The sequence below is a fragment of the Pinus tabuliformis genome, chromosome 2_1 (genome assembly GCF_031772625.1).
Source record: "Pinus tabuliformis cultivar Carrire ecotype Pingquan chromosome 2_1, CPIR1, whole genome shotgun sequence".
Classification (NCBI taxonomy): Eukaryota; Viridiplantae; Streptophyta; class Pinopsida; order Pinales; family Pinaceae; genus Pinus; species Pinus tabuliformis.
Window position 1 is genome coordinate 226,591,376 of NC_142299.1, and position 9,584 is coordinate 226,600,959.

The 9,584-nt window shown below is 38.6% G+C and overlaps 1 protein-coding gene across 1 annotated transcript; it reads left to right on the forward strand.

The window, feature by feature from the left end:
- The first annotated feature begins 504 nt into the window (after positions 1–504).
- Positions 505–9,285, forward strand: LOC149199554 (respiratory burst oxidase homolog protein C-like). The gene is made up of 13 exons (XM_089402483.1): positions 505–2,281; positions 2,518–2,677; positions 3,945–3,993; positions 4,090–4,203; positions 4,852–5,280; positions 5,443–5,829; positions 6,041–6,136; positions 6,242–6,357; positions 6,511–6,613; positions 7,392–7,465; positions 7,565–7,994; positions 8,538–8,616; positions 8,811–9,285. The coding sequence occupies exons 1-13, from the start codon at positions 1,561–1,563 to the stop codon at positions 8,918–8,920; spliced, it is 2,868 nt and encodes a 955-aa protein (XP_089258609.1). The 5' UTR covers positions 505–1,560; the 3' UTR covers positions 8,921–9,285.
- Positions 9,286–9,584: the final 299 nt, after the last annotated feature.

Genomic DNA, 9,584 nt, shown 5'->3' on the forward strand with positions numbered 1-9,584 from the left:
TTAATAAAAATTATAATTTTTATTGATTATAATTTTTATAGTTAGACTTTAAATCTAATTTTGGTAGTTAATCAAATTATATATACAAGATTATAATTATAATAAAAATATAAATAGATTAGTCATATTTTTTTCTTTGGTTAATTAGTATGTTTATTTCGAAATAATGCTTTTAAAATCTTTTATCTATAGAATAGAAAAAATTAAATGAATAAGTCAGATTTAATAATATAAAAATTATAATTTTCATTTAAAAAAATAATAATTTTCATTATTTTGATGTGTAAAATAATTAGATTAAACTCTAAATTTAATTTTGGTAGCTAATTAAATTTTTATTTATTATTTTATTTTAATATTGTATACGCACCATCTTAATTAAAAAGGGAAAAAAGTGAAAAGAAAACACGGCTTAAAGAACATTTCAATGATACATTCTCTGAAAAATGTTCAAAATGCTGCTGCCAGTCGATGGATGCTTGCATATTACCGGGGGCGCACATCCAGAATCCGGAGCAGTTGCTGTTACAGTACCTGTCATCTTGAACGCAAGAATTCCAGAAGGCGGAAGAAACATGCGTTGATTGATTACGTTGCAGGTCATCATGAATGAATGAATGCGTAACAGAACAATCCACACTGTACACCCCCCCACGTTTCGTTATTGGGTCGGCCCCTACGCGTTTTGACCCACCAAACTCTTTCAACACCATGACACTCTGTACGTATATACACACCTAACCCTCTAGCTCCCTGTGAATATAACTGTTCCCCTTCCATTAAAGTCCACGCTTGCCCACTGGGCCTACCGGCATTGGAGCTTTCGAATCTTTCGGACAAGGGAAGTTTACTTACAGTTTCCACGCGTAGCGTGTAGGAGAGTAATATTTTTTATTGAGAACCAGTGGATTCGTCAACTTTGCCGCCGTTCTGATTTCATCAACGCACACAATGCAATTCCCAATACTCCAATCGTCATATTATATATGTTAAGCTGGGGATGCTAATCACACCAAATGCTTGGGTGTACTAGAGAAGCAGATCTTCTAATCTGGGGAACAGGGCAAGTTTCTGTTATACCCACAAACCAAAAACCAGTATGGTTGTTCATAATTAGGAGGGAGGAGTTGAGTTCAGCCATATTGGGATCTGTAAAGGCCAGTGAGGAAAATTTGTTGTCAGCAACAGGACATTGTTGTCAGCATTTGGATTTTGGGTATAAAGAAGTGTTTATTGGGTGGTGGGTATTGAGGGAGAGGTAATAGTTTTCATTTGGGATCTGTAAATGCCAGTGAGGAAACTTTGTTGTCAGCAACAGGACATTGTTGTCAGCATTTGGATTTTGGGTATTGAGAAGTGTTTATTGGGTGGTTAGTATTGAGGAGGGAGAAGTAATAGTTTTCATTTGGGATCTATCAAGGCCAGTGAGGAAAATTTGTTGTCAGCAACAGGACATTGTTGTCTGAATTTGGATTTCTGGGTATTGAGAAGCGTTTATTGGGTTGTGGGTATTGAGGAGGGAGAGGTAAGAGTTTTCATTTGGGATTTGGGAGGCTCGTCATGGGTTTGGATACAGATTTCCATGCAGCAGATCAGCATGGTGAGACAGGGATTCATGGGATTTTGAAGGAACCTGGTGGGCATGTGGACAGAGTTGCCTTCAGTGGACCTCTGAGCAGTAATATGGATAGGGTTGCCTTCAGTGGACCTCTGAGCGGTCAAGGGGATAGGGTTGCCTTCAGTGGACCTCTGGGTGGTAGTTCCGACAGAGTTGCCTTCAGTGGACCTCTGAGCGGTCCTCTGAACAAGAGGCCAGGCAGGAGGAGTGCCAGATTTAACATACCTGGTGATGGGGCTACTAGCAGCAAGAGCAATAGTGGAGATGAAGGATATGTGGAGATTACATTGGATGTGATGGATGATTCAATTGCAGTCCACAGTGTGAAGCCAGCTGGTCCTGGGGATCAAGAGGATCCAGAGATAGCTTTATTAGCCAAGGATCTGGAGAAGAGGAGTTCATTTGGCTCATCCGTAATTAGAAATGCTTCTGCAAGGATCAAGCATGTGTCACAAGAACTCAAACGCCTTACATCATTCACCAAGAGGGCTCCCTATCCTGGAAGGCTGGATAGAAGTAAAACAGGAGCCCATTATGCCTTGCAGGGTCTCAAATTCATTACAAAGACCAAAGGGGGTGGTGATTGGAATAAGGTTGAGGAGAGGTTTGATGAACTCGCTGTTGACGGGTCTCTTTCCCGGGCACACTTTGGGCAATGCATAGGTAAGAGTCAAGAGCCTGGTGTTCTCATTCCCATCATCATAGGTTTTTTTCGACACTAAATGAAATTTTATTAGCATCCATGGAAGACCTGAGGATCTATGGACCAATCCATATGACCACTAAAATTATATCTAGTATGGAGTAGTTATGCCATTGGATTTCAATTGACTGAATTAAATTGTTTCCATGATTATAGGTGTCTGAATTGTTTGTTGATTGACTCTTTGATCATGTAGGGATGAAGGATTCCAACGAGTTTGCAGGTGAACTCTTTGATGCGTTAGCAAGGAGGAGAGGCATATCTGGCCCAAGCATTACAAAGGATGAACTGAAGGAATTCTGGGAGCAGATTTCTGATCAGGGCTTTGACTCTAGGCTTCAAACATTTTTTGACATGTATGTAGATTCAAAAGTTTTTCTAATCTCCTGAATTTATACGTCATTTTCAGATAAAGACGAAGTCAAAGAATAAGCCCTTCGAAGTTTCTGATAATGTTCTCTCATGGTGAACATTAATTTAATCGATATATCAATCTGCACTGGTAACCAAAAATGGGCAATGGGACTTAAAAAGCAACATGAAAAGAATAAGCAATGGGATTTCCTAGTTAATCTCCTCCTCCAACTTTTGAGGTTGAGAGGAAATTGGTGATATGGTTGCTGTTTAATCTCTAATTGAGGCTGTATTCAGTTATACTTTTCAATTTTGTTTTACGGACACAGTCTAATTTTTGGCTGAAGCAGGATCAGAATTCCTGATACATGTTTGGTTGTACTAAACCTGATCCACAGCCAGATTGTGGCCCAAGGGACCTGTGTTTGGCCTTGTTAACTTCCTTATCAGCGTTAACCTGACATAGAGGTCTACTGTTTTTAACTTTTCTAAACAAGCAGTGACAGAGACCAAGAATTTTTGTGAGCCTAATAATTATGAATCTGGTCAGACTGTTGGCTGAGCTGTAGTGCTGTCTTAAATAAGGTTCCATTTCTAGTGGACAGTGCGTAAGGCATCTACTTGGGAATCCACATAGTGAAATTTTCCAGGAGCTAAGTGGTGCTTATGGGATTTAATTTGGGGTCCTCGTAGTGACAGGTCCCAAGAGTTAAGTTGCATTGATTATTTCTCCCAAAGGAGTTTTCCCAACTATCCATCTGCCGGTTTTGCTATTCAGCTCATGCAAGTTAGTTTTTAGCTTAGCAATTGCCCATTCTTCTTGAGATTTGCAAACCTTATCTATTAGGTTCCGTGGGAGATATACCCCTACTCAGGCCAAAAACAAAGGAGAGCATGGAGGCTTACTGTTAAAAACAGATACCAAAAAAAATGACTGATCCTATTGGTTTCTTTATAGAGCTCCTAGTCCCCCCTCGGGCCAAAAACAAAGAAGAGTTACTGTAAAACACGAAAAAAAAAGTTGATCAGGTTCTTTTATTTATTGAGGTCCTAGGATCTAGGATCACTGTTATCAATACCCATAGTTAATCTCCAATCTTATCCTGATTTACCTGATTAGTCGAGTTAGTATTGTTGCAGATAATTATTGAAGAAAGCTGTTATTGGGTGTTTTACTCATCGCAGATTCTATATTGCTGTAAATCGTGTGATATTTCTATTGATTCAATTATATCTTTCGAGAATTTCTAACGAATTGAATGTATGCAGGGTCGACAAGAATGCTGATGGCCGTATCACTGAAGAAGAAGTCAAAGAGGTGAGCGTTTCTATTTGTTAGCTGTCGCCTGAAATCTTCAGATGTAGATTCTCAATTCTGTTATACAAAATAATTAATTACGGTCCTCTCTGGCAGGTTATCATGCTCAGTGCATCTGCAAACAAGCTTTCCAAGTTAAAAGAACAAGCAGAAGAGTATGCAGCACTCATCATGGAAGAACTAGACCCTGATCATTTGGGATACATTGAGGTATAATTCTATAAAACAATTCTGATATGGAACTCTCTGGCCTGTACTTGTGTAATGAATCTAGACGGTGCAGTGGGTGTAATGAATATAATGATTATGGAGGCAAGTCTAGTCCAAACCCATCTAAAGCCGAGTCTGGTATGCCGGTTATGAAGCCAGACGCATCTAAACGTGTTTCTGGTATGCCGGTTATGAAGATTGAGTATCTAGACTTCACACAAATGGCCAAGGATTAAAATGTTGAAACACAAGATATCCAATCTTGAGCTTGGCAACCTCAGGAGTGAGCTAATCTTGTAGCAAAGGGACCCTCTTTCTGGCCAGAAATTTGATAAGAATCCCGTGGAAATTTCAGGCATGAGCAGACTTTTACCATGACCTAATAGCCACGCATGGTGGAACAATGCCCTTTCTGAATCAACTGAGATTGTCAAAAGTTCAATCAGAGTTCCAGATCGATGGGAACTCTGTAATCTCGGATTCTGGAAACTAGAGGGAAATTTGCTACAAGATTAGATAGCTCCAGCAACCTCTTGGTGCATATCAGACCAGGGTTTAAATGGGTATATTGGACCAGGGTTTTGATGTATCTGCCGTAATTATAAACGTTTTGCTAGTCCTAACTATATATATTATGTGATTTCTCAGATTCAAAATCTGGAGATGTTGCTGCTGGAGGTTCCAAATGAAAATGCAAAACGTGGGAACACCAGCGTTAATTTGAGCCAAATGATAAGCCAGAAGCTGGCGCCCACCAAGATAAACAATCCAGTTGAAAGGTGGTTGCAGAAAATAAAATTCTTTGTTGAAGACAACTGGCAACGCATCTGGGTTCTTCTGCTATGGCTTTGTATACTTGCAGGGCTATTTACATGGAAATTCATACAATACAGGCACAGAGCAGTATACCATGTGATGGGTTACTGCGTGTGCACGGCTAAGGGAGCTGCAGAGACACTCAAATTTAACATGGCATTGATTTTGCTTCCTGTTTGTAGAAATACCATTACATGGCTCCGCAATAAGACCAAGCTTGGTGTAGCAGTTCCATTTGACGACAATCTCAATTTCCATAAGGTCAGTCTGTCTGACCCAAATCCTTCATTATCAAAATGAAATGTTTGTTCTGATATCAATAAGAAAAGCATTAGCAGAATCTAAATACTAATGGACGTTTGGGATCGTCCTTGATATGAAGAAATGTACATTAAACTTGTTTTTCTGGGGGCAATTGAGCAGGTAATTGCAGTAGCAATAGCAATAGGAGTGGGGCTTCATGCAGGAGCACATTTAACATGTGATTTTCCCCGTCTTCTCCATGCATCAAATGAGGAATATGTGCCCATGCAACAGTTCTTTGGACATAACAGGCCTCCCAACTACTGGTGGTTTGTCAAAGGAGTTGAGGGCGTTACAGGTGTTATCATGGTGGTCTTCATGGCAATTGCATTCGTTCTGGCCACTCCATGGTTCAGAAGGAATAAACTTAATCTTCCAAAACCATTGAAAAGGCTTACAGGATTCAATGCTTTCTGGTATTCACACCACTTATTCGTAATCGTCTATGTGCTCTTGATAGTCCATGGTATATATCTGTACCTCAGCCACAAATGGTACAAGAAAACGGTGAGCAATCCCGCAAATCCAATCTTGAATTATGGCATTTTTTTGGGAGTAGTCTAGTTGTTTTAACTTTTTGGACCTATATAGAACAAAAATACATCCAATAAGTAGAACAGTTAGACGGCCTTACATTATTTTCCTTGGTCCAAATCTCTGGAGCAACCCCGCGATGTAATCACTGAAATAAGCACCTTACATACACTTTATTTGGCAGACATGGATGTACCTTGCAGTTCCAGTGTTGTTATATGGTGGAGAAAGAACTCTGAGAGCTTTCAGATCAGGTTACAAATCCGTTAAAATCCTCAAGGTATTACTAATCATTCTTATCGTCTATCTTGGCTTTCCATTAATCATGTCTTTGATTAAAGTGTTGTTGGCAGTGTACTAACAGACATGATTTCTGTTGGTGTAGGTAGCCATCTATCCAGGCAATGTTTTGTCTCTTCACGTGTCAAAACCACAAGGTTTCAAGTATAAGAGTGGACAGTACATGTTTGTCAATTGCCCTGCGGTTTCCTCTTTTGAATGGTAACTATCTGCATCGACTAAGATGCAACATATTTTCTTTCCTTCTTTTTTTGGTATGAACTTGGATCTTATAAAGATTTTGTTTTTGCTATTAACTAGGATGGTATTACAGCCATTGTTTTGTTTTTTCCACTAACTTGGATCGTATTGCAGGCATCCCTTCTCAATAACATCAGCTCCAGGAGATGATTTCTTGAGTGTCCATATTCGAACTTTGGGTGACTGGACCAGAGAGCTAAAAAATGTATTTTCACGGGTATGCAAAATCTGTCCAAGTTCCTCAAATTTTCTTCTCTAAATCAAATAAAACTGATGGTAGATCCAAAATTCAATTGCACCTAGTGGGAAGAGAGGTGCGACTATGGCTTGGGTGGGGTTTGTTTGATCCTTCAAGGGTGGGGTGATCCATTGGCTCTGTTCCTGTACCCATATAACAGTCCATTGAATCTACACTGTCATTAGGTGTATTGAGTATGGACCTTAGCTCAGATCCACTAAACCTGGTTCTGATTATAGATATACAGCTGGAGGTTACATATTTCAGTTCCAATAGATCATTTCTGTGAATTGGAGATATGCGTCACTGAGCTTCACAGCCTTTGAAGTGCATATGAGACCTATGTTTAGAAAGGTTTGGGCTACTGTAGATGCATGTTAACTCTGGATATATGAACCACCGAGAGATCAAAAAACAATGGAGATACAAATCTCTAGGTGCTTTTTTTTTTATTGATCGGAGAATCCACAGTTTCAACATCTTTATACCAACGTTTCAAATCCCAAGTGGGATCCATCATCCAGAGTTAAGAGGGGTTTATGATGGTGTGATATATATATATATATATAATTGGGAAAACCTTACATGGATCTGCTCTTCTCCAATTGCTGCCTTTGTTCCTGTATTTTTTTTTTCTTTCCATTGGGCCAGTCCGGTTGGTTTTTCGGGATGGATGTTACAATCTCTTTGATACTAAATTGTAGAATGCATCATATCTCGATGTATTTTGATCTAAGACTTGTTTTGTGATGACCAGGTTTGTGAACCTCCAAGAAGTGGTAAAAGTGGTCTCTTGAGAGCAGATTACATGCAAGGAGAAAACAATCCAAGGTAAAGCTAGAACTACCATGTCATTCCAGTGCCTTTCTGATAATCTCTGGTGCAGAAATTTTCAATCCAAGGGTCTCTGAAATCTGTTAATGTATGCAGTTTCCCAAGATTGCTGATCGATGGGCCATATGGGGCACCAGCCCAAGACTACAGGAAATATGATGTCCTTCTTCTCGTTGGATTAGGCATTGGAGCTACCCCCTTCATAAGCATTGTGAAGGACCTTGTCAACAACATGAAACTGAAAGATGAAGAAAGCGATCACCTGGAGAACGGATCAAAACATAAAAAGAAAACCTTCAACACAAACCGTGCATATTTCTATTGGGTTACCAGAGAACAGGGCTCATTTGAATGGTTCAAGGGAGTCATGAATGAGGTAGCAGAGATTGATGATAAAGGAATCATAGAGCTTCATAACTACTGCACCAGTGTTTATGAGGAGGGTGATGCTAGATCTGCATTGATTGCCATGCTTCAAGCTCTCAATCATGCAAAGCATGGTGTAGACATTGTATCAGGCACAAGAGTAAGTAATCTGAACAATTCTATTAACAATCTAGTTGATCGAAAAATTTATGACCTTTGGGATGAACTGAGTTTAGTCTTTTGGTTAAGAGTCCATATAATAATGTCGGTACCTTGTGAAGCCCTGGTCTTGTCTTTTGGTTAAGATCCATAGTCGATACGTTGTAGAATAACCCCTGTTTATAGAGGGTACTTAGCCTACGACCATGTTCTCTTCTTCTAACAATCTGTATAATGATAGTGGGTACCTTGCTCAGACTCAAGGTTTGGTCTTTTGGTTAAGGATCCATATCTGTGTCAGAGAGAGATTTCAAGTATCCATATAATGATAAAGGGTACTTTGCCTGTGACCATGTCTTGTCTTTCTGGCTATTGATCTGTATAATGATAGTGGGTACCTTGCTAATACCCAAGTTTGGTCTTTCGGTTAAGGATCCATATCTGTGTCAGAGGTTTCAAGCAGTATGTATTGAATGAATTTATTATGTTCAGAATCTTTGGGGATTGTGATTTTGATGCCCATGATTATACATACATCTTGCAGGTAAAAACCCATTTTGCCAAACCAAATTGGAGGAACGTGTTCAAGAAAGTTGCAGTCAATCACAAAGATGAAAGAGTTGGTAAGTTTTCAGAAATACAACACAGTAAATTCCTTCATTGAATAGATCCATAGTAGACCCTGATCTATTAAACATGGAGAATGAGAAAAAACTAAAAGTGAATAAATGCAAGATTACGAGGGATTTATGCAAGGTTTATAGCTATTGTTTTACTTATTAAAATGCATAATAAGCCTCCTTCTGTATTTGTGCAGGGGTATTCTACTGTGGTGCTCCTGCTCTTACCAACGAATTGAAGCAGCTTGCACTCGATTTCACTCGCAAAACCAGCACAAGATTTGACTTTCACAAAGAGAACTTCTAGTATCAAACATGAAAATTCTATTCATGGAACAATTTTTTTATGAAGAAACCAGCATTTGGCTTTCATGCAGAGTGCAAGTTGACTAGAGTTTCGCTTCTGTCATGTGTTTGGGTTGCTTGTAAGTGCAGCAACCGGAGACAGGGATGAGAGAGACCTGTGGGAATCTCTTGGAGGCCTCGTTGAGGGAAGAAATCTTATTATATAAGGTCTAGGTTTTTAAGGCCTTGTGTATATTTAGCAATACATGTAATACTTATATTTTTCATTCTTTTAGACAGGGAGCAATTTCTAAATGTAATTGGAAACGCCATTGGATCCGTTATGTCCAGAGCATGAAATATCTTATAAATAAGACTGACTTTTTACCTCGACTGGTGAATTTAGGAATAAGCCAAGTTTTCAGGCTTATTATGTATATACAATAATATAATATTTTTTATATTATTTTTCTGATAGGTAAACCTATCATAACTCAATTGTCAAATCAATAATATAACTCAATTGTTAAATTAATAATATTTTTTATAGTATGATACAATTTTTTTCCTTAAAATATAATGAATTTTATATTATAATAACAAATTTCCTAAAATGTAATAGAAAATTTGTCTGTATTCTTCTAATTTTCTCTTTGCAGTGGTAGGGAAATATGTGTATTTATCTA

Bases quoted from the DNA above. Each gene is read 5' to 3' on its own strand.
- LOC149199554 (XM_089402483.1), top strand. From the start codon at position 1,561: ATGGGTTTGGATACAGATTTCCATGCAGCAGATCAGCATGGTGAGACA. The intron at 3,994-4,089 runs GTGAGCGTTTCT...CCTCTCTGGCAG, and splicing joins CTGAAGAAGAAGTCAAAGAG to GTTATCATGCTCAGTGCATC. The intron at 6,137-6,241 runs GTATTACTAATC...CTGTTGGTGTAG, and splicing joins AATCCGTTAAAATCCTCAAG to GTAGCCATCTATCCAGGCAA.